This window comes from Halyomorpha halys, unplaced genomic scaffold (assembly GCF_000696795.3).
Source record: "Halyomorpha halys isolate HHAL.00 unplaced genomic scaffold, Hhal_1.1 Scaffold1125.1, whole genome shotgun sequence".
Taxonomy (NCBI): Eukaryota; Metazoa; Arthropoda; class Insecta; order Hemiptera; family Pentatomidae; genus Halyomorpha; species Halyomorpha halys.
The window spans coordinates 93,996-120,646 of NW_027113995.1; the positions used below are offsets into that span (position 1 = coordinate 93,996).

General features: G+C 30.9%; 1 protein-coding gene across 1 annotated transcript in view; it reads left to right on the forward strand.

Annotated features, from left to right (window-relative positions):
• The window catches only part of cno (adherens junction formation factor afadin), a gene marked incomplete in the record, with an annotated part of 345,803 nt that overhangs the window by 52,202 nt on the left and 266,950 nt on the right, over positions 1–26,651 (forward strand). Inside the window, 1 exon segment of the mRNA XM_067051255.1 lies at positions 200–328. Coding sequence (XP_066907356.1) covers positions 209–328 — 120 coding nt within the window.

The following is a 26,651-nucleotide window of genomic DNA, read 5'->3' on the forward strand; positions in this document are numbered from 1 at the left end:
ATTTGAATCGTAGTCATTAATGATCATAGTAAAAATTGGAAATTTAGTGGCCTACTTACAATGAAATCGTACTCTTTAAGTTTCTGTAGTTATTTTATTCGTTTAAATTGTATTTATAAACATGTAAAGATGTATGTGTATGGGACATTTATGTTTATTTAATTTTTGTATTAACAAAAAATGTTTTATGTTAAAACAGTCGGGGAAGATGAACCCGGAGATGGCGATGGTGGTCCGGCGGAACGAGGAACGGGAGGCGCTCCGCTCAGTGATCGCCCAATGGAACGCCAACAGGCTGGATCTGTTTGAGTTATCTGAGCCTAACCAGGTATGCCTAGTTGTATCATTATCAACCAAACATAGTTAATAACAATTATTTAAGTCATACACTCCTTAAAATGATCACCAATAGCAGTTTTCTTCTGTAATTAAAATCTTTTATAATTAGTAAGACTTTTTAATTTAAAATATGCTGATTGTAACTGTAACTATAAACCAGAAAGAGTTTGGCTAACTTGAAAATTTCTCCGAAGAAACCTACTAATTATATCTGACGGCGGCGGCCGAAATGAGTAACTCTTCCAGCCGAGATAAGAAAATTAATTTCCTCTTGTTAGTGCCCTCTTGGAATCGTTTGAGATAGCGTTTCTTATTTGCTCTCCTATCTTCTGTTAGCGGCACAAATGTCGATGAAGAAATTGTCAGTCTCGAGATACACGGCACTATCTTCATGCCGATAACGTTTGTTTACCATCGCATTTTTTAAGCAAATAGGTTACCGTTTCGTAATTTTAATGAGTTTATAATTAAAATTGATATGTATAGTTGAATGTTATGAATCATTTTGTGTCCAACAAGTAACTCCTAAATCATAATATAAATAGTTCTATTCCTTATTATTATAATAATTATATAATGATTTTATTAGTATGCATAAACCAAGCCACATGTGGGAGCCTTCAAACTAAAAAAAAAAACGGATTTGCTATTTAAATGCTATTTTATTAAAGTTTAATAATAAAAAATAAATCACATATAAAACTTACAGATACTGATTATTTCAACTTGAGCATTTTAGTACTTCTATAATGGTTCTAAAACATTTTCTAACCCTGAGATGTTTTCAGGATCATGTCAGTTTTTAGATTTAGGATTGGAACTTTTCTGTAAAACAATTAAAGAACAATATGGAAATAAATCTTGTTTTTAAAAGTTGATGATTGGTCCTTTTTTGCAGAATGGAGTAGTAATTTGAATATCTGATTTTTAATTGTTGTTGAAAACTTTAATCAGGCATTTTTTTTTTGTTTTAATGACAGACATATATTCTATTAGCATTCATTCGTAAATACTAATTGAATTGACATAAATATGAAGTATAGATTTTGGTCTCGATCTAACTAATTTTTTTACAAATTGTTTTTTGAGGTATGTAGTACAGATTTGCCGTTTTGGTTTTAGGAATTGTTAATTTTGTAGAATGAGTATGTGGTTGAATATAAATCAAGTATTTTCTGGAGTAAAATAATGCCAGAGTTTAAATTAAAATTGGGATCGTCGTGATATTTTATTGCATTCCTATCATCTAACTCAGCTACCAAAGGAACCGTTATGTTAGGTCAAATCAATGGACTCAACTGACAACCTTCAACAAGCTGATCAAGACTAACCTTTTAACTGTACCTATAACTTAAAATGGATATGTGATTTGTTATAAATAAAACTCATATATTAATATTTTTTTCATGTACATTTAACACATTATAAACAGAAATATCTGTCTTGTAATGTATATTAACTCAGTTCACCAACCACTAGTGCTCGGTACAAGCCCTATCAACATATCTGTAGCATTGAATGTTTACCCAGCTGACCATATAAAGGGGGGCACTTGAACTAAAACTGCCTAGTACCAGACGCCTCTTTTCGTCTTGGTTTTCTTCTTATCCTGGTCGTCTATATCTGACAATAAGATAAACCTTACTGCTGTATAATCTAGCGAAGCGTCTCATCTTTACATCCTGCTCCCTTTTTTATGGAGTGCAAAATAAAGTGACACAATCAATTGTGAAGATTGACATTGAATTTCTAAAAATTCTTTATGCAATTTCTATATGTATCAGTATTTGACATATATATTTTTTCTTGTTCATGAATACAATGTTTTAAGGTTGTTGCTCCTAAATCAATTAGTATTTACGAATGAATGCTAATAGAATATATGTCTGTCATTAAAACAAACAAAAAAAATGTCTGATTGAAGTCTTCAATAACAACAAATAAACTCATTAAAAATCAGATATTCAAATTACTCCATTCTGCAAAAAGGAATCAATCATCAACTTTTAAAATCAAGATTTATTTCCATATTTTTCCTTAATTGTTTTACAGAAAAGTTCCAATCCTAAATCTAAAAACTGACATGATCCTGAAAACATCTTAGGGTTAAAATATATTACCGGTATTCTGAGAAGGCTGAAAGAATTAATGAGTACCCTTCATCTTCATTAAAATAATTTAATACCGTACATCATTAGTTATATTTATATATAATTCTTCATAAAACATAATTCGAAACATGTTTTTTATGGACAAGTTTAATTTCTGTGATCTTGAGTTTATTTTAGTTGTCTTGGGCATTTCTATCAGTTTTGATACCAGATTCTCCAGCTTATTTTTTAACATTTCAGAATCATGGTAGAGGAGAAATTAAACATTATGCATGTGAAATACGAAATCCAGCCTATTTTCCTTTCAGCTTTAATTAGGCAATTTTTTAATTATATAAGTTATTGTATTTTATTTTTCAGAATTGGTCATTGTGGTTTTTTTTTCTTTGTAATTCTCTTTTGTTTTATTATTTTAAATTAGGAACCTTTGTAATTGGTCAAGAAAAAAAATTAACCCTTTATAATTTGACGTTTTACATTCCAAGATAGATATAATCCAAATATCGAATTAATGTCTGACCGCTATCCATGATAGTTATTTTTGAGAAAAATATAAACGTAATTTATCGGAACGAAACCAATGCAAATATACAGTGCATTGCACTTTGTTTTGGTATATTATTTTCATTGCATGTTTTTTTTATCGAAGCCAAAAGAGACGACCCTCTCTCACATTTTGACGATTTACTTAAGTATCTATACTTAGAATCCAACAATATTTTTTATAAACTATAGTTTTCATTTGAATGGCAATTAAATTTCATAAAAACAAAAAAAAAATTTCTTTCTAGGTAACAATTCAAAGATTATTGAATTTTTTAAAGTATAAACAATGTTTTTCAGAGGTATTTGAGCTGGCTTCCATGAGAACCAATTCACTTTTCTATCAGTTTCTAGAATAACGTGAAAAACTACATATTTATGGAATAAGTACTTCTTTTGTTGATTCCGATATTAGCAAAGATACAGATAATATTTAGATTGGTGTCTAAAGCGGTTAGAAATGCCATTTACTGTTCTTTACTTTTAATTATTTGTTTATTTTACTGATATATTAAACTAATATTTTGTGTAAAAATTTTTATCTATTGTTTTTTTTAATATAACATTAATTTAATCTCCTCACTAACAAGATTTGTTAAGTTTTCACATTTTTGTTATTTATTAATATACCGCGGGTTTTTCGTTTTAATAATGTTGTTTCGTTTCCTTCGTTTTCATAATATATCGTAAGCCTCTCATCATGATTCTCACCCACTATTTTGGGATTTCTGGCTAACTTTTCCTTGTTGAATAGTTGAATCATCTTCAGTAACATATCCTTTCAAATATATATTTAAGACTACCTATAAATAGTTTGCAATTTAGGTACTATTTTAGCATGTTTTTCAGGGTTCCTGGAAACCGGATGGACGTTCACTAAAGGTTAATAACCTTTTTACCCTTACCTTTCAAAAGTAGACTTAGGTATTTACTAATCCCTCAAATATTATTAATAATACTGCACTGTCCTGTAAGACATAAATTTTTTGTTGTGTGCACGTATTACTTTACCGAATGTATATATATATATTCTCTCCGAATGTATATATATATATTCTCTCCGAATGTATATATATATATTCTCTTATATATATTCTCTTAAAAAATTTATTTCTGATTTTTTTTCTATTATTAGATATATACGTTGTCTTATTGTTTGTTTTTTATATCCAATCATTAATTATGGGCAGGTTCCAGTTTTTCCATCCTTTATAAATCATTGGTGTTTTATTATCAACAACTACTTTTTTCGGCTGTGATGTTTTAGTTCAGGACTTGTCAGAAACTCCTTTATCAGCAGGCATATGGCTAGATAGCTACTCTGGAACTGGGTGTCTCTCGGTTACTAGATCTAGTAACCATAATTTTAGTTAAATGAATCGTCGTTTCGTTTGATTCGTCTAAACTTTTCTATACATCTTACTAATAAAACTACTTTCCATCTGATTTATAAAGATTAAAGTATATTTTATTCCATCGGTTTTATTCTGTAGAGTTATCCAGAGACTTATCCAGAACTGTTGATAAGAATTCAGATACTGTACAAATTTGCTCAGGATTTTCTGATTATTCACATCGTTTCTCGGTTCTTTAGATTTTTTTTTAGTTAGTTATTAATTAATATTTTATTTGACATCTGTTAACAAATTTTAGCCACGAAATAAATTACTAGTTGCCAAGTATTTTTTTATTACTATCTATATGTGGATTGTTGAAAGACTGTAATGTGGGGTTTTAAACAATAAGAAAATTTAAAAAAAAACTACACCATAAAAAAAAGGTAACTAAGGCTAGTAAAGTTAATAAAAATAACTTATAAATAATAAACAAATAAATATTTAATACACTTTGATGAAAAATAAGATATACATATACCATAAAAATGTTTTGTACAATTCAGGAACAATGTATTGTCCATTACTATATGTTTGTGGGTGTATTTTATCAGTAATGTCCTTTTCTATTTAGTGTATGAACGGGTAGTCGAGGTTTTAATTATCATAATATGGGAGGTTTTAATTTTATGACTATCTTTTATTTTTAGAAACGTTCACCGCTGGTGATTAAGACAAAACTATAAAAGAGATTCCTTAAATCCCGAAAAGGGCTCTCTCTACTTCAATCAGGTTGTTAAAAAATTATTGCCCGACTCGTGAGAATCCGGGTTTATAAACTTCAATTGTCCATCTAAGACTTTTTTTCTCTTCTCAAAACTGATCTGATCATTGCTTAAATTTTTATATACATCAAATTACTTTCCTTTGCATGCCTAGTAATGTTAACTGGTACTGTTGTGTGATACTAAAACATTGATTATTTTCATGGGATTATGAAAACCTATGATTTACTGCAGTGTATTGTTTAATTCTATATGATTATTATATTATAAATAAATGTTAAAATCAATAACTATTATAGAATAAACTGGCCCAAATAGGGTCCAGAACCTGGAACCTAGATCCTCTCATTAAAAGTCTGATGCTGTACGGACTGAGGTATCCGGCTAATAAAATTAAGAAAAATACATATTTAGAAAATTTTAATAATAAATAAATAAGATTTATTCATTATTATTGTTATTAGGAATATTCTTTATAGTATTATTAGTATTAGTATTATAGTATTAGTAATTAAAGGCATGGTTTAAAATATTCTAAATGTATATTTTTAATTATATCATTTTTGAAATTTCTGTACTCCTGTGAAAAATAATTCCTTTCTTGTCATATTTCGTTTTTCGATATTTGGAGCTTTTCTTTTTGGTAAATTGATATGTTACCTAGGAGAGAAGTCCCCTCACCCCTGGAGGCATCCTACCATAAGTTGTAATTCTTGCTGGTTGAAGGCGATTCGTGGAGCGAGGGAGGGGTTGGTGTGACGTCAGGCCACCTGTTACACTTTCCCACACCCCACCTATTGTACTAATTCCATGAATGGTTGGAGCGTATCTCCTGTTTGTGTATAGCTGCCATCTCTCTGCTCATTGGTCTGCCTACTCACACACATCATTATGCTCTGTACTCGTGATATTAATTGCAAACAGAAATAAATAAAACAATGATTTATATAACGAGAATACCGTAATCGAGGTTATCGTACCGTAAATGCGTTGGTTTGTACCACATTTTGGACTTTTTTTATATTCCGCATTTTGACCAGCTTGCAGGATTGGGAAAAGTTCTGAAAAATATTCTTCAGCTTCCTTACAGTATAAACAAAAGAAACAGTCCTTGTTTGAGTGAGTAATCATTAAATTTTAAGATCCGTCATCCTCATTCCATCAAGGACCCGCCGGTCTGGTCGATTTTTTGCTGGCGGTACAGTCATCCCAGACCTCAGTTCACCGCTGAGTCAACTTCATCAGGGCACCGTTGATTATTTTTTTTCATTATTTCCTCTGCTTGTTCACCGAGTTCAAGGTTCGAATTAGAATACAACCTGAAATGATAGTAACGTTCAAACCCAGTTCAATTACCTTTTATTGATGCTGCAAGATTTTTCCTTCCAATGAATTTAAACAAAATATTTTTGGGAAAATGTTTAGTAATTATACATACTTATTGTTATTCAGAAATGGTATAAGCAAATTGACCTTTTTCTGTTAACCATTAAATAAAGATGAAGGTTAATAGTTGTGTGAGAAGATATTCTTTTTCTTTGCCTGCTCCCAGGAAGTTTTTATTAACCAGTCCTGTATTTCTTAACTTATTCTCTGTGAAAGTACATTTATCAGTATTCATTGTCAACTCAAGTTTTTCATGTTGCTGAAAATTCCTGATAATTTTTGTTTTTTGTTTTAGCGTTGTTATTTTAGTTAACGATTTTTTATTCATGCCATTCGTTCATCAGTTGATTCTAACAGTCTAATCGTCTGTTATTATATCTTTTTTTTATCTACATAAATAATTTTGTTAATATCGTAATGATTGATTTTTTTTTTTAAATGCTTATTTGGATATCAAATTGAATAATGTATATAACCGTAAAGCAAACCTGATTTTTTCTGTTTACTTTTGTATTTGTTTGAAGGTCGTGTGTTTTATTGTTTGGTGAAATTTAGTTCTCAGTAGAGCTAGACTTGTATAGTAGCGTGGCCATCCTTGGACACGAACTGTTCATAGACTCTCACTTCATGAGACCCGTATAGGCGCCCATGTCCGGCAATGAGTACCTGGACTAATACGTACCTGGACCTCCAAATGCCTTCGTGATTTATGTTGCTGGAGTTACTTCCGCTTCTTCGCTCGTGTGGTTATTGTGCCAAGGCCGGCCAGTTTCATTCTCGTGGATTACAAGCATGCTGAGAAACATGTTGGCCATAGATATATTTTATTCAGACCCGGTGTTGATAAGTGTCCTTATTATTGTGTAAAAATAATAGGAATAGCCGAACCGCTCAATACGATCGTTTTATTCTTTAGTATTATGAGTGAAAAAAATAACCCCATATTTGTATTGATCCTACAAGATTGAATGAATCAGATTTTTTATTTGGAATCGTTTAATATTACATACGAATTTTATTGCACGGACGGGCTAGATTCTCAAGTGATTACTCATGTTATCTAAAAATAAATGAATAATGAATCTTCGAAATTTTTAAAATACTGCCACCATTCATAGTTGTAAACTAACGTATTAAATTCTATTCAATGTTCGATGTAACCATTCTTGGTTGTTCAGTATAACCGACAACAGAATCTATTATGGGATAATCGGTGGTGAGTATTGGAGAGGTGAGATACGGAGAAACAGGTTTAGCCCAAAATTAGTTGCTAATGAGGAGTTCCCTGGAACACAAAATTAGCTGTTGCACCCTTCTTATCCTAACGATCATGGGAACTAGGGCTAGTTCACCCTCAAAACGTGAAGATTCCCGGGGAGTGTGTCCAAATTTACACAAAATTCCTTCAAAAGTTCGTTGAAAAGAGGGGTTACCCCCTTATATTCTAGTCCTACCCTGCCTTGCGAGTAATGTTTAATAATAACGTCTGACATGATTTATCGACTATAATTCTTTATAATAGTAGTGTTCTTGATTTTCTTCTTATAAATTTTTAACGCTTTTTATGTAGTTTTCAAGATAAGAATTATTTTGTCCTTAAATTGAGTAAGCTTATCAATCTACCTATAATTGCACGATATTGGTACATTGACAGTTCTTGTGATATATTAACAACAATTTCACTATAATCTTGGTTTTATATTTGTTATAGCTTTCTTTTTTCTGGATAGAGGTTTTTCGATATTATTTTTTGAAGTTTTTGTTTTGGTATAACTTTTTATCATGCAATTTCCTCAATTTATTTTCATTTGATATTTTTGAGCTTTTAGTTACCTTTTTTTTGGAAAATCTACATTTAAAAAAAAATCTAAATCCGAAGAAAGATCAACTAAACTAGTATTAGAAAATTATTTATTTTGTATAATATAGCGGAATAAACTAGAATATGGAATAGAAATATTTATTTAGAAGGTATTATAGTATTATTTATTCACTATTCAGGAATGTATAATTGTGCTTTTTAAACTAAATAAATGTTATTAAGACTTTCCATAGTTCATCTGAGAGCAAAAAAAAGAAATTTAGAAATCCCGATTTTTAAATTGGTTTTGAGGTGAGTGATGGTTAACTAAGATATTTCTGAAGGTGAGGTAGGAATAATTTAATTCAGTATTTTTGTTAATATATAGAGAAAAAGCAACTTTTCACTACATTAATTTTACAACTCTTTTCGAAATCGGAAAATATATTTTGTTTTCTGTTAGGTTTTGCTTTATTTTTCTGTAATTTGTTGCAAAGAGTTAAACGACCACCAAGACTTTAGTGGAATCAAATTGTCCTTAAAACACTGTTGGAAGATTGGAAGATGCTTTAGTATGTGTAAAAGTATTTTTATTAATATTTATATTTAAAATGCTGCTCCTCCTGTTGATTTTGTGATTAAACGGCAGAAGGCCAGAAACTATTTTTAAAAAATATGTTTTTCAGATGACCTGGTTAAATTAAAAATATTTTCTCAAGATTTTGCCGTTTTTATGTCATTAACAACCATAATGTGTTGTATTGTATTCCAGTAATTGTATACCAACTGTAATGGTAGATTGGGATTAAAAACGGAAGGGGGAAAAACAAAAACCACTTATTGACAATAGAATTGAAAAACTTAACAACCCTGAACTTCACTGTTTCTGCTATTGTTACTGTTGTAAATATTAAAAACTTCTATCTCAGTTGAAACTGTACCTTTCTAATTAGTAGAGACCCTTAAGTAGTAAACAGTATGAGGATTTCCTTTGTGACCAGGAGGGACTACTGGTTTATCAAAGGCCCTACCCGAGCAAACACGTCCTGATTGCGTCCCTTTAACTGCCCGCCTCTTGAACCTCGTTTATTAAACGGACCTGTATGTGGAGTTTGCTCTTGTCAACAAGAAATCAATATATGTGGAAAAAATTGTCCAGCAAGTCCGTGAAATAGCAATTTTTATATCATTTCAATAGCAGTAGGTTTGACTTGTGGATAAGGATACTCTCATTAGTTAGCTAAAAAAAATGTTCGGCAGTTTCTCAGGCTGACTTTGGCGTGTACAATTATTCGAAACTTTAAGTAACCTAAATTATCTCATTAGCGACTTGCAATGTTTTTCACGATATATATATTTCACGAAAATATTGTACTAACATAGCTGATTCTGAAATTGTGGTGATTTGACTCGTCAAAACAAAAAATAATATAACCTTTTAGTCCTGTAAAAAAGTTTTTGTTTTGCACTGAATCCCTTTGTTTGGAGAAAGTCTCCTGATCTTTTTAGACATAATTCCTATGGATTGTATGTGCCGGAAGTGGGAATGGAGTGACTCAAAAGTCCATTTGTGGGTTTTAAGTGCATATCCTGAAAATGTTACGAATATTAAGTATTATTAAGTTCCCGACTAAATGGTATAACCAAAGCTATTTCGACCTGATATCATCTCCGAGATATGACCGCATTAATGTTTGTTTCATCTCATGTTTTCGTCAAACTTGCCACCTTCATGTGTTTTGCATTACATTATACAGGAAATTCTTGAGTGACAGGAAGTTTTAGAGCATTAAATTAGCTTCAAAAATTTATCCGCTAGCAGTCAAAATTAAGAGCTTTTAATTTGGGGATTGAGTTGCATTTACCCTTAGTCTCTAAACTGCTAATTATTTTATTTCTTGTTTGAAGGGTTTTAAATTTATATCGATAAATTACGCCGCATTCATTCTCACCGGCTCATTTACAACTTGTAAATTGTGGTTTGTTCTATATTCATTTACGGTTTGTTATTATGCATTCACATGAAAAGGAATTTGAAAAATTCAAATCGTATTTCTAGGTAAACCACTCTTCTACCAATGAAACAAAGGTTACCCATTTAAGATTTAGTTACAGATCCCAATACTTCATGCTATCCCATTGAGGGTTGGCATTTATTCTAATCTACATTAGTACTGTCTCATCTACAATGTTAAAAATAGAAGTAACACACGGAGAAAGTTTTAGTATTATTGGTCCACCAAGGACCTGCTGTAAAAACTTAGTAGAAGTGCGGTCTAGGTCTCTTAAGTACTTTGTGCTGCATCGCAGTGAACCAAGCAAATGAAATGGAGCTTGTGTATGTAACCTTTCGGAACACCAAAACTCTAAGGAAGGCGACGATTATTAAGCCTAAATGCAGGTTATAAAGGTGCAATGACCTCTCTCATGCTATCTATTAACAGTCTTTAACATTCTGATTTTTTGATATATTATTCTGCATTGAAAACATTTAACCACGCTTTTTTTTTTTAATTATTATTATTCTATATTCTACCTTCCATGATAAATGTAATACTTGAAAACTACTATTGCAGGGACATCAGTTAAGTTTGAACCCATCAATTAGGATGACTTGTCAAACTGGGAAACCCTCTACAGAGAACACTATTAACATGAGCTAGAGGATGGAAGATGCTTGTACTCCTGGACGTGTGACATGGTCATGGATGAACCCAGACAGGCGAAGTAGGGCAATGGCGTTAGGTATCTCATTGTCTGAGGGACCGTTAGCGATCTGAGAACTTCAGTGGAAATCCTCTCAAGGAAAACCGCTTCTTTTGTTTTCTTCTTCCGCTAAGCCTCGGCGGGGTGATATCTGTTTACTCACGGCCCTTACTAGAATAATGAACTCTATTCGCTAGGTAAAACTTTAAAAATATGTTAGCTTATGATTTTTTAGAAATGGCTTACATATATAAATGTAACTTCGCCATTTTTACCGGACTTGGGCTGGTGTGTGTGTTGTGTTCTGGTATTCAACTTCTCCAATCAATTTTTGGTTTTGTTAAAATTATTGCGTGGGTAAATTAATAACTTTAGTTACTTATCCGTTAGTCTTTGAATTTCAATTTCATTAAACTTTTTATTTTAACAAAAATATATTAATCATTAATTACTAATTTTGTCTCCTGCTTGGACATTCCAGTCTAGTTGTGTTCCGAGACTGTGTTGTAAAGGTTGATGTTTTAAATCATTATCGCTTCAGGCTGAATTTATCATTTTTTAGAATTTCTTCCATTTCGTTTGATATAATTGTTTGCAGATAATGTTTCTATTTCCACAGTAGAAATTTTAATTGCCCGTTCTTTTTATTAATTATCTTAGTAATATAATCTACCTTGGTCATCCATTTCTCTGTTCATCCGTGATCCATTTGATGATCTCTAGGAATTCACACTATTAGTAATGTTTCATGTTCTTCCTTCTTGAACGATCCATAAGCATATTACTCAAATCAAAAATGTTCCAACAGATGACTGGTACTTTGTTACCCTTATTTTACGTTCTATTCTGCATAATAGTGTGTAAATATGATTTTTTTTTTACAACCTAGTCAATGTTCACGATACACGCATTTCAGTAATGGAATATAATCTATGTTTTTTTTAATGATATTCCTTTGTGAAAAATTGAGTGAATTTTTTAGACTCTCGTGCATTATCTGAGTCTAGATAGTGGTTATATCACTGGGAACTTGGTGATCATCAGTAAAGTGAAAAAGTGTCGGATGTTGAATAACATTAATTAGTACGTATTTTGTTTTGTTATTTATTATAGAAAACAACTAACTGACGCATCATACGTTTACATAAAATGTTATGTTCACTAGTCACGTCACCAGTATTTCCTATAACATAAATTTAACACTCATAAATTCACAATTAAAATCCTCCGTAAAAGGATATGGATGTGCTGCGAATGTAACGAAAACATGGAACTTATGCAGAAAACTATAATAAAGAAGAAGTTTAATAAAATAATATTGATGTACCTTATTTGAGAAATATTTATGTATAAATTAATTAATAAATTGGATTATTAATATCAGTCTTGTTGTATGAGTATAGCTTCTAGTGATACGTAACCCAGCGTTGGAAATTACCTGGACACCCTTGACCGATATCCCTGCTGTTCAAGGGAGCAACCGTTGACAATGGTCTTTGTTTTTGTTGACGGCGGATGGCTCCTCCCAGATGTCAGGGAGGAGTCAGGATGCGACCGAGTGGTTAAGTGACAATGGCATGGACACTCCTCGGCCTTTCTGGCGCCGGCCAGCCGTGGCAAGAGGTGTAGCTTCTTCAAGGAAAATCTATCTTGTCTAATTTATATTAATAGTATTTATATTTATTTCTGGGAATGCGGATGCTTTTATTTTATGAAAATTAGGTTTGTGCCAATCAAGAGTTTTTATAAATATTATAATATTTTAGTTAAATATCATAGATCTCACTGACTTTTTTTTTAATAATATAGAATCCATTAATAGGTGAATTTTATCTCTATAAGTACCTAATTTAGGTTTCAATTCACTTGAAATATTGTATAATTGGTTGGGTTTTGCCTTTGTTTCTTTGCCTATTTCTCTAAATATTTCGTGTTCCTCTTGATTATGGACTAACCACTACTTTCACAATTTCGTCGAAAGTGGTTTACAAATCTAATATAACCAGAAGTAGAGTTTAAGGAAACAAAGGAAAGACGCCTAAGACAAAAACAATTTTTTGAACAATTTCATGTTGGAAATTAAGGTAGTGAAATAATATTGTTACGGAGAAATTAAAACAACAATTTAGGAATAAATATTGTTGGTTAGAGTATCTGCTCTGATTTTATCTCTCTGTTTAGAAAATTGCTAATATTAATTTTTTTCTATCCGTTTCAAAAATTCTTTTTAAAGTTTGAATACTCTCAGGTTAACTTTATCAGTAGTGAACGTGTCCCTGAAGCGAGATGATTTCCACTTAATTGTCTTTCAGAGAGATAAGCATAAACTAGAAAATTGTTTTGACTGCTCTCATCGGTTAACTGGAATAACAAGCAGTTTAAAACTTTGAATTATGGGATAGTTAATTTTTTAACCTAACAGATAAAAATAAGTAAATTAATTATACTTCTACGTAAATAAAACTCCAAAATCGGACCATTTGCTTTATGTTTGTTAGGTGTTGACGGTTTGCAAATGATTTCTCACTCTTTTAGTGTACAGAGAAACATTTTGTCAAACTGGAAAAGAATTTATCGCACACTCCTTAGAAATAAAATTTGCAATACTTATTTATTTATTATCTTTTTTGCTGCCATAGAAGCAATTATGAAATATCTGACTCCGAAAACAGGCTGTCTATCTCCTCCGTCCTAGTAATACTAATAGTTGCTCTGATGTATGAATATATGATTCGTCCATGCATTTTTGATTTATTGAATCAGTGTACCCTCTGAATTTAATTGATATGAGGTAAATATTCTTTTGGCTGAATTACATCTTCTTCCACCAGTCAAGCACTCTGAGTAATATTTCTTTATATTAAGTTCTTGTATTGGACACGTTTTAATCTAGTAGTAGTGATGCCAACTTTGACTTGCCTCTCTACTGCTGGATTGGACCTGACTCAGTGCCATGCTACAGCCAGTTCCACTAATAGACCTCTGTCTACAGCTGGAACCCGCTCTAGTATGGCACTGATCTAACATCTTGCAGGGCTTAGTCTCTAAATAATTTTATTTAAGTTAATACTGTGAATTAAGATGTTAAGTTATATTTAACTAATGAAATCGTCAGCTATTCGGAAGTCATAAAAATCTCTTATCAGGAGTAGACATCCTTTCTTATTGTTATGTGTTCTGTTTGGTAAAATTGTTAAGTGGTAAACTAATTAATCGTTTTCATCTGCTGAATCTCAAAATCAATTAATCCACAAAAATTAAAAAAACTGTTATATCGCCTAAATCTATTCACTTCCAAAGACGTTTTTGGGCTGAACGGATAAAATACTATGATTCCTTACTAGATAAAATGCATAAACAAAACTTAACATTTCTTACCACTACAACGGATTCTGGTGGGAATCTCCCGTAGAAACAACTAGTTATGAATTTCTGCTTTATTTCATACCTTTATATCTTTAATTCTAAACTCTTAATGTGTACTATTGGTTCAGTGCCTACTAGTGTTGCAATTACTCAATTTCTATCTATTTTTTCCATTTTCATTATGTTAATCTATTATAATATTAATTCTATTTTTGAATCGATATAATCAATCCCTTATTATGAAATATTGCTGAATCTTCCTGTATGTCTGCTGATTATAGTCACGGAGAAAGAAATTAAAATTATTTATTAAAAAATCAATGCAGTTACAATACTTTTAAACAGAGATATATTGAATGATTGTATTCAGTATTTAATGGTTTCTAAACATTTTAATCAAACGTATAGTGTGATATGCATATTATTCGTGTATTCACCCATTTATAAAAAAAAAATAATGATTTTAGCTGCTGTTTTGTTTCTAGATAAAGAACAACTTTTAACAAATAAATTAAATTTTCTAGCCAACTGTACTTGCTAAAAGTTGTAGATTGCTATAGTAGTTTAAATAGTCCCTGATATTGCAGCTTCTATCGCCATAGGCAGCGGAGCAGTAGAAACTATGAAGGCTGGCCTACTATCTCCGACAGACTTTCCCTTTATGCCTGGAAAACAGGAGAATTTCCGAAAAACAGTCTGTGCTTTCTCCTTCGGCGATATAGATCTATATTCCCATCCATTAATCAATCCTTTGTCTCCCGCAATATGCATCCCTTTCTCTTACATATTCGGTCAATAATGAAGAAAATATTAAGAACTCTTCTTTTCCTCTATTCGGTTCATTAAGATTATCCTAATCGTTGGTATAATTTGATCTGTAAACATTTTTATTGTGCTTAAGATTATGATTTTTTAGGATATATCGTTATAGGTTATAGGGAACACACCAATAAAAATCAGAGCTATAAAAATAAAACTGACAAGAGGTGGCAACGCACCTGAGATCACTGATTGCAATGTAACTTTTTTTTGTGTTTTAAGAGAGAAAAATATCAGAAACGTCTCCGAGAAAAAAAAATTATTTTATTTATTTTAAGACTTTTTTTTTTTTTATAATATCGCATAGTCTTTGCTCTGCATGCGTTTATTACATACCAATCATTTTTATTTTTTATTTTGTGTTTGAACAGAGGATTATTAGTCGTATTAAATGAGTTCAAGTATGTCAAAAACAAAAGTCGCATGAGGAAAAGTAGACCAAAAAGATTTTGTATAATAGAAATTAAGTCATGTTAGGTTTTAGCGTCTTTTGGAACACTTAAATACAAATTTTCAAAGCACAAACAAAAATAAAAAATTTATTTATTTTTAGCCTTGATTTTTGGGGGATTTATATATTTATGCCGATCTCCCTTGCTCACGAAATGAATTCTTAATACTTACTATTATTATATTATATTATCCAAAGCCAACGTAACTACAACCGTTGGAAAGCTGAATGTCCGTTATTTCAAACAATATCAGTATCTTTTAGATATTAGCTTTATATGGAATAAAATTCAGTTTCAAATAAAAAAAACGTTTTATTTGATATCTACGTTTTTAATTTACTTATGAAGGTCCAATTTATACCATTTAGTGCAGTTCAATAGGTCTTGAGCGTCATAATAAAAGGAAGATGGTCCGGATGCTGTCAAATAAAAACTAAAATAGTGATTAAACTGTTTATATTGAGCCAACGTTTCCCCCCACGTTGGAGGGCTTCATTGTGGCTAATAAAGATACAAACACTTAAATGATGTAAATATAAATAAAGTTTGAAAAAAGATTGGGCTAAAAAAGATAGCCTTGGTGATGCAACGTGGTGCGAAACGTTTGCTCAATACAAATAGTTTAATCACTATTTGAGTTTTATTTGACAGCATCCGGACCGTTTTCCTATTATTATTACACATGGCCAATCAACGATCTTTCAGTATATCCTAAGCCTTCTTTAAAGTTTTGTGTAAATTGGTCACCACCAATCGTTTTGAACTTATTGCAATTTTCTTATTCTATCAGCTCCTAGGGCGCATTAACACGTGTCTAATGTTTTTCGTGCTAGTATCACCAAAAAAAGTATGATTGAAATCGGTGATACCACGTGCGTAGCTTCCCCTTGTTAAGATTGTTACGAGTAACCCTCACTACTGTACTCTTTAATTCACAATCAGCCAGACTTACAATCATACTAGTTAGTACAAGATACTGAAATTGAATCATGTGCTTCGTATGCTCTTGAATGTGTGTGTATTCATGGAAGGTTTGTTGGGAGCTTGAAACCTTTGAATTCGTTTTATTTTATCATTATTATTAATATGTAACAGTACGCATAGATTTCTTTCATCGCAGCTCCAATGAGCACCGTAGCTTATTAAATCAAGATATTTGAAATTTCAGATACTTACCAGTTTAGATTGAAATTGCGTGAATTTATTTTTAATTTTTTTTCTTATTAAATTACAAGTATAAATTTAACAAATAAATGAGCTAGAGTTAATATGTTACCTGATTAAACAAAAATCTTTTTTGGTACCAACAGTTGGTACATGAAGTAAGCGACAAATTTTCAATTTATTTTTTTTCTTTATCTAATATATTATGTCACATTCCTTTTTTTAAAAAAAATGATAAGCTTCCTCATCTTGTCTTTTGTTATTGTTGCCTAATATATAATCACTATCTTAAAGGAAACTAATAAACCGTGGCCTGCTCTATTGATCTCAGTTTTTTTATTCGCTTAGAAACTTTTAACATTCTGTCTTTGGTGGTGTGGGTTTGATGGAGAAATACCTATTATTTTTGCAAACTGGCTAAGTGCAGTTATAGCAAGTGATGAGATGTGCCATTTCTTTATTGGAGTACTCTGTTATCTTTTCTGATGTTCTAAGCTTTTTCTTAATCAGTCGGCACTGTTAATTATGAAGACAATGTTAAAAATTGGTTTCGTTTAGATAGTAATGGAAAATTTCATGAAAAGATGGAATATTTGAAACGATTCTAGATGGTAACATGATCTGGCTTGAAAGATTAATACGTACATATAATATAATTTTAATCTGTTATACAACTTTTTATATTTTTAAGAATATAGCAGTCAGTATTTTGGGTTTTGTCTACTGGGCCGCTTATTTTATCTGCTCCTTTAAACAGAACTCAACACTTTTAAAAACTTTTAATTGGATTTTCGGTATCTTTCTTGCCAACCCTATATAGAAACATTTTTAACATTTGCAAATATCATAAAAAGCAATTTAATAATCATATCATTTGTTATTTAATTGATTTTAATCAGTAAATATATAAATGATAAGACACTACAAATTTCTTGAGACGAATCTGTTCCTGATAGTTAGCATCAATTAATTATTATTACAGTATGTTTCTTTTACCAACAGTCTATGTATCTGACAGCCATTCTTTGACCAACAATGTATGCCAACTCTTTACTCATCGAATTATAGAACGTTCCTGTTAAGTTGATTAATTTTTTTATTCTATAAAGTAATATATTACTTTCATTTATCTATGTTTGAAATATATGGATAAGTATTGCAATCGTGAAAAATCTACTCGAACAGGTTACAAACTAGTTATGCTTTGATCCCTATTCTCAATGTCCGTTAATAGTGTTTGGCTTTGTCCGAATGCTTTTTTACGAACTCCATCATCCTACTGGCTATTACATTGCATTTTCATGATGTCCTCCTGCAGTCCTCCAGATGTCACACGTGCTCTCTCAACGTTACCCTCCGTCGCACTATTACGTTACCCTTTTGATCGGGCTCCAGTTAGGACATGGATGGCTTACCCTGTCAACTGCCCTTTGATATTGAAAGTACCAAAACAGAACTCATTGTCATGTTAAACCACCCTCCTGACAGCTCCCTGCCCCGTATGATGGATCGCCCGTATTGAGGGGAGTCCCCCGACGTTGTGGAGTACCCATTATGTACCATTTCCCGGCTAATGACTCCTTAATAACTCCATCAATTACGGCTTTGCAGTCCTTATAAGGGACTTATAAGGGACTAGTAAAACTATGCAAGATTTTGTTAATACATTCAAGTTTGTTCTATTCCCGGTTTACTTCATCTAAATTAAGTATTTCATGTTGGGTTCTTCAACTCTGTGTTATAATTTTATTCAAATATAATTATAATTTTATTACAATGTAATTATAATACATCTATATTTCTACAATGACATGTCCCACAAACATTATTCTTAAACAACAAAACATTAACTTTGAAATATAGGCAATTACGTAGTTAATAAGAATTTTCAGAAAATCAATTTTCACAGAAGGAAATGAGATTAAATAAAAAAAGAAAGATGAAAACAGCGAGGAAGCGATTCTGAAGCCTAGATACTTGGCAAACATTTTCTTTATATTTTGAATTGTTTGTTTTTTAATTGCAAATACTTTTTGTTTCAATGGTTTTCTGTTTAGCCAACTACAAAATATGGTGTTCCCTTTTTTTAAATGCTGTAATAATAGAAGAAAATTACTTTTCTTAAATATTGCAATGGTTATTATAAGTGTTTATATGGATCAGGGGTCAAATAAAATGGTATATATTAAATTAACCCTTAGGCGGTTATAATTAAATATTATAAGATTGTATGATTACATTACATAATGATACTCTCATCGAGTGATTTTGAACGATTTTCTTTTGAGATACCATATCAAACATATCCAAAGAAAAAAATATTATATTAATTCATGAACAGACAATTATTTTAAGTGTTCAAGTAAAACTAAACTTGTTTAAATTTCCATTGCCAGCTAAAGATTTTTAATAATTTCCTAATTTTCAACAGTTGATTTAAAACCACGAAAAATTTGAAATTTTTTATATTATATGAAATATTTTATATCTACTAAATGTAAGTGATGCTTTTATATTTAAAATGTGGATATTTTAGAATTGACTATCACACTATTTCCAGTTTAAGTTGAAATTCGAGCATGGTTTGTAAAGTTGTTTATTAATAATTTAACTTTGATTAAATTTTGGATGAATAAAAATATTGCAGATATTTTAATTAGATATTTTCTTTTTTTATTGCATTGCCTGCCAAGCTCGTATATGGTTAATATCTACATTTGGGAAATATAATTCTATCTTTAAATTATCAAATAGATAAATTTAATATGATTATAATATGATAATTTTATATCTTTACTAACAAAGTTCTAACCAAACATTGCTTGTCTTATCAAGCATTATCTCATTGATTTAAGTAAACAGTTTATTTTATTCAAATAAATAAAATTCTTTTAAGAAGCACGTAAGGTTTTTCTTTTTTTTTTTTAACATTTTTAAAAAATATTTTCATTTGTGTTAATAATAAAAAAATTATGGAGGTAGATATCAAAATTATAAAATTTTTAGAGGTCGATGATATTAAAAACGTTTAGAGAACCCTAATATTCGCATTTATTAAAATATAAACAATCCAACTAAAATTAATATTGTTAAACTCGTAGATTTATTTCATGCATAGTAGAAAATGTAGCTAAATGGTTAGGAAATTCCTGGAAGGTGTGGTTAAGGTCACTATAAAAGGAAAGGCTGTTGAATTGCCTCTGTAGCAGACTGTGACGTCACTGAAGAATGCCTGAATCACCGGTGACTCAAGGAACAGTGACTGCTTGAGCCTTGCTAATATCAAAACTTCAATTTTTATCAGCTGTAGACATTTGTTATTAATATAACTGTCCGATGGGATAAATCATAAACTTTCCGATAGAATAAATCATAAAATTCTCTGACTTGGTAGTTAGTCATGACTATAAAATGGTAGCGCTCTCGCTTCCCTATTACTAAATATCTTTTGAAGGATTCTATTTAGTAATCACAATTTTTCTAAACATAAAATATAAAAATCTCCTAATTGTAATAACCGTCCCGGTATTCCTCCCTAGATGGCACTGTTTCTTTTACTTTTATTTTTTCTGACTAACCAAATATTGATCTTTATTTAGTATGCTGTAACAAATAGGTTTATTTGTAGGTTCCGACTACTAATGGTATTAGGAAGCCTTGTTCCTGAAATAGAGGTTATCCCATAGAGGTCGTGTATACCGCCGTTCTTGATCGGAATTCCCCATGGCACTCTTGCTCAGCTATAAACAATTTTTGGCCCCGTTAACATATTCTTAAAGCGATTTGAACACTTGTAGAAAAAATTAAAAAGTAAGTACTCGAAGAAATGAAAACGTTATTCCTATGCAGGAGCCTCCCGAAGCCAGAAGTATTGCTTGGTTGTATTGCTGATTTTGATTTTCCATCAACTTTTAAATATTTCTGGCAATCAAAAGTGATTATTGGAACAAACCTATTACATTCCTAAAGATTTAGTATTTATTAACCTAGTGATTATACTCAAAATCAATAACATTAAACCAGTGGCGTTTTATGAATTCGTAACATCCCCATAAACCCTAAATAAAAATTATTAAATGACAGCATTCACTCATGGACAATTAACTTTGTATTTAATGATATATTTTATAATACTGTTTTTTAAAATGGAATATTATTACGTTTTGGTTTATTATTTTCAATCACCAACCATTTTTATAATCAACTAAGGAAACCTAGTGCTAGAGATGAAAAATCAATCCTTAATCCTTTGCCCTTTTGCGCTAACTCTGAAAATATAATTATTTGGTTACACGTAAATCGTTTTTTCTAACCTCTTGGAAAGTTGAAAGAAACGTCTGTTAAAGACATTTTAGAGGGAGCTCTTCATATGACGTAGGACCAGAAGGCAACCTTGGTCTGCGTGTGGAAGACAAAGAGATAATGGCCCTGCCATATCATGCACCGTCTGACCGTAATTCTACTTCTAAATTACAAAGCTCTTCTAAAAATAAAATATTGATGCGGCACCATTGACATACGCTTGCCGCACCTGGTCTAGACTGACGAATTTTGAAGGACTATTTTTTTTTATTAACGAAATCTCATAAAAGATTTTTAGTGTGTAAAGTTATGTAATGTTGATTACCACGCTATTTAACAGTTTCTTTCTACACGTTATAGTTACTATTCTTCAGTTATGAAAAGTTTTAATGATCATTGTCTGAAGTAGTGGCGCAACCTTTTTTTGGTCGTGGAACCCTTTTGGTAGAAGTAGGTAAATGGTGAAACCCTTACATTAGCAATTTTTTCAATAAGAGTGTCGAATGCGGCCATTTTAGCAAAAGCTAAGATACGTCTAGCTAAATCTATACAAAATTGAAGAATATCTGAGATAGTATGCTTCAAATTGGTGTTGATTCTACCGATAATCGATGCCAATACGAAACTTCACTCAAGTAAATCATTTCAAAACCTAAATCCATAAAATCACACCATTTGTACATGTCACGGCCTATTCATTTAATTGAATTATGTATGTGCCCACTTAAATATGTATATCTTCTGTTTTACGCATGCTTTTTTATATCTTCCGTGTTCATACTCTTCTGTCGCCCTTCGGACTCATTCTTTGCGATGACATAATAACTGTTTCATAATCCCCTCCTCTGCTATTATTACAATGTGTCTTACTGACGATTTCACTGTTCCAGCCTAATTGTGGCAAGTTGTGACAGGCGTACCATAAAGGCGCGTACATACTAAGAGAATCTCGGTCAACCAACCGCATTATTGACAAAGGTTTGGTTAGCACTACGAGGACCAAGGAGACAGATCAGTGTACATGAATAGGTTGAGGTTCGGTCTTCTAGCAGTAACTTCTGAGGTTTAACTAGCATTGGGAAGCCACTCTGGTTGTGTTGTGGGAAATCCCTTGCCCATGACTGTGGATGGAAGACTGAATCTCTCATACATTGGTGTTGGCCCACCCAATATTCTGCAGTACTAGCATTGTTCTGAGATTGGTATTCAACGGTCATATAAATTAATTGTATATTCTGACAATTCAAATATTATTATCTGTTAACAAATGTTTCTGTTATGAATATTATTTCTGTCTGAAAATGTGTTTTATTTTCAGTACCCTACTGTGGAACCTTTAGTGAATCATGAAATACAAATTTCTTATGTATTTAGATGTACATTTACAATAGGTTCATGACTTGGCGTGTTTTCTAATTTTAATAATGAAATTCATTTCCAAAACAACATAGCGAGAAGCCTCTTTTTCTTTTTCTTTTTAAAATTATATATAAATAACGAAAAAAGTATTTTTTTCGTATTCATTCTTATATCTTAAAAAAATAATGAATGATTTTGCTGAAAAGTATTTAAACTATCATTTGAAAGTTCTTAGTATTAAGCAGCCCGCCGTCAAACAGGACCAGGACGGGTCGAATCCCGGAAACTTGGGCTCACGGTGGGACCTGATGAGAATTACCCGAACAACATATTATGATTGATAATCAACTTTTATTCTCATACTCGTGTTACAATGTTTTTAGTTTAGTTTTCAAAATAAGTCCTAATTCACTCTGTTTTAATATTGACAAAAATATAATATGAACTATTGAATGGGAAGAGGCCCGCTGAATTATCTTGTTCCGACTCCTGTTTCGGTTTTGAGCCGGGATCAGTTGACGACAGAGTATATAAAGTATAAACAATTAAAATCTGCAACTTTAATGTTTTTCTATCCTGTTTTTCCGGAGATATTTTTTGTTTAATAATTATCATCATTATCATTACTATGCAAATTATTTTATTGAAATATTTTGGTGTAATTAATAATAAATTGTCTAACCAAAAGAACAGGCTTACGGTGAAGTATAAGCATCGGTATCGTTCCAAATTCAGAATTACTGTGGTAGCCTTTTTTCTTAATTCTTAGGTCCTTTAATATCTAACAAAAGTTAATTTTTCTTTCTTTATCTGTTATTCGTTACTCGTTATTATTGGCCTACTGAATTAAGTTTTATGTTGTGGTTAATAATTGAATAATTAATTTACAGTTAATCTATCCTATGTGCATATGTGCGTTAAATCTACTAAAGTCTTTTTTAAATGTTTGTTGGTCAACTTAATGACAATTGGTAAATATTATCTTATGATATGCAGTTTATTTTTAGCATTACCAATTGTATGAAAGAAAGAAACTAACAAATTATTTGTTAAACGTTGTTTGTTATTAAAATTGAAGATTCCACTCGAAAATTCCTGAATATAGATCAAACTTTTTTTAAATTAATTAGTTCGAAATTTTCATTTTTAATAAATTTTATGAGTTAGTTGCTATTCATATATACCATTAAATATTTCCAAATCAACTTAAAAAATTGATTCTTTTTTTAATATACCTATATCCTGGCTTGTTAATATGGTCCACTGTGAGGCGATAGCGATAGAGGTGTGTCATGTTGGCTAATCGTGTATATCCAACAATGGAACTTGACAATGTAGGTAGGTATGCGGTTATGCTATACAAAGGAGAGGTTATTGTGCGGGTCGTTGGCCTCAAATGTTATTTCCTATTTTATAGTTGTTTATTCTCTGTGTAATCCTGGGTTTGTGACATGTCTGACAGGTTTGGAATTCTCAGGTAGCCTAGAGTGATATTTGAACTCCCACCCACCCCTATTAGTAATGGTAATTAATATATTTGAAGTAAAATGAGCGTTATGGAATAAATTTATAGGATGAAATATTTACGGTGAACATGTCAGAATAGACAAGACTTTACAATACAAATATCGTTCATTTCATACTCATACTTTTTATGTTTGAAATTAACTAAATAATGAAATAATAAGAATTGATTATGTTTATTAAAAACATAACTAAGCTGAATTGGGTAATTCAATGCATGTTGATAGTTCTAGGTAGTAGTAAAATCATTTTAACTCTTATAGTTTATTTTGATAAGAATTATACTAGTTTTAATTTGAAATCATATTAACTGTAAGAAGTCATATAATTTGGGTTATTTCCCTATTTGGCTTGAAAGGAGATATATGCTTTTAGTGTGGTGTAAGTGGATAGCTACGGTGGAATAAATCAAATATGCCTCCGCATTATGGGGCTTTCGTCCTAATTTATAGTTGGAATATTTGTGTCTTTTATTGTTTCCTTACAATATTATTATATTAAAATTAATGTAATCTTTGGTTTTCTTCGTAAAACTCTCTTTTTATTTCTCTAATAATTATGTTTTTTTTTTGTCAATTATAAAGTACGTCTCAAATCAGTGCATGTCGTAGGATAGTTTAAAAAAAAAATTCAAAATAGTTAGTGAATATTAACTCGTAAAATGTAAAAATTGATGTGAATGATTATATTTTTATTTAATCAGTTTGTTACTAAATTTATAAAACCAATATTCAGAACCTGATATGTGAAAAAAATGTAAATTCAAGAGTAACCGGAGAAATTTTTATCATTGATGGTTAGTATATGAGAGGAACTGGAAGATTGTCATCTTATGATTTTTTACTTAAATTATCGTCATAAATATTTTTGATTTACATCTCAATATTCCTGGCGAAAATTCTCAAGGCGTATGGAAGATTGTGAAACGGGAGAAATAACAAAATATATTAATTGAAGATATTTTTAATGTTTTTCGGTTAATGTGATTTTTTTTTTTGCTATGTCAACATTGTAATATTCCTACAATTAATGACTCATTTTATTCCGTGAAAATTTTCCGGTTGATATAGGGTTCGTAATTCTAGTTACCTTCTTTATCCGACCCTGCATCTCAATCCACTCACTATATTAAATATCACTAATTATGTCCTACAATACCGTGTTGGATAACCATCTAAATTCTGTTGTGGAACTACGTTTCTGAATGTTAAGTATAAAACACACTAGTCCAGTAAATCCTTATTTATAGGTTTATAGCTGATTGATTGATAAAGGAATCTCAAGCAATTTAGGTATTAAACCTAACTTTTACTCCTCTTGATTAACACATAGTCTAGATTTTGTGGATGGTTAAACTTATTTTATCTGTTTCTTAAACCCCTTCTTTCTTAAAGAGGCTATTTGATTATATGAGAGTATATTTCAATTATTCCGAGAGACAGAAGCAAATCCTTCTGTTTTTGTAGTCGAAATGAATACAACTTTCGTCCAAACAGTGTTGTGGTTGAGGCCACTTTTGCAATATTATCCTGGGATAGAAACGGTATCCATCAACTTTTTCTTTCTTCAAATTTGATAGTATTTCTATCTTCCAACCTACAAAAGTTTGCATTTCCCGCAATTTACAGATTCGTTGCCGTATTTTCTTCAAAGTGTTGCAATGCTATGACTTGCTTAATCTCAATACAGATAGATGTATTCAGTTACACTTGCTATTCATTGCATCTTCCTGTGAAAGTTACTCCTTTCTGAAATGGCTTTCTCCATGAAATTGAAGAAAAAATGTCAGAAGAATCATTTTTTTCATACCATTCCTATTTCGTTTCGTGGTCGCGTAAGCATGGTAGGCATGGATTGAATTGTTTTATCTACCTATTAAGTACAAGACTTTTTTTTTTTTATTGCGTTTCCTGTACATACGGCTTTGATGCAGCAATGTGTTTAAATTTACTTCCTACATAGTTGGGCAGTATTGGGTGAAAATAGTTCTCATTATTATGATTATTCTATTTGTAACCCTCACATCTTCAAAAACCTTAAGGCGAATATTCGTATACGACGAATAAGTTATTCGTAACTCATGAATACGTAATGAATAACTCATGAATAAGTATTATAACTCATGAGTACATAATGAATAAGTATTCATATTCTGTAGTCGTGAATATTTTCGGTATGTGTACTTATGTTAAAAGAGCACTATTACGAATAGTTATCTTACATTAATTAATAATAATTTTGTTTAGAAGTTAGTTCCATTATTTTTCATAATTTTTTTTTAGAGTTTATTTTTACGAAGCTTCTACGGTTTATTTTTATGATTCTTAGTAACTTGTGAGGGTGAGCTGGAACTATTTGGTATCCTGTTGCAGTTAGCTGCTTACTACAGTACAAAGATTAGTTATAGTCACATTTTACAATTTTTATTTTATTTATTAATTTATAGTAATCAAACTTGGGTTTTCTATCAGAACTGCATAACAGTTTCTTCGTAATGCCAACAACTCTGTTCATTTTATTAAATGAATAAATAAATTTATTATTTGCTTTTATTCACCTTCTATAGGCGCTGTTAGCTCAAATTGAAAAAAATTGGACTTATGAAGTTTTGTGTTTTCATCAACCGTTATTCTTGAATACTCTTGACAAGTAGTACTTAC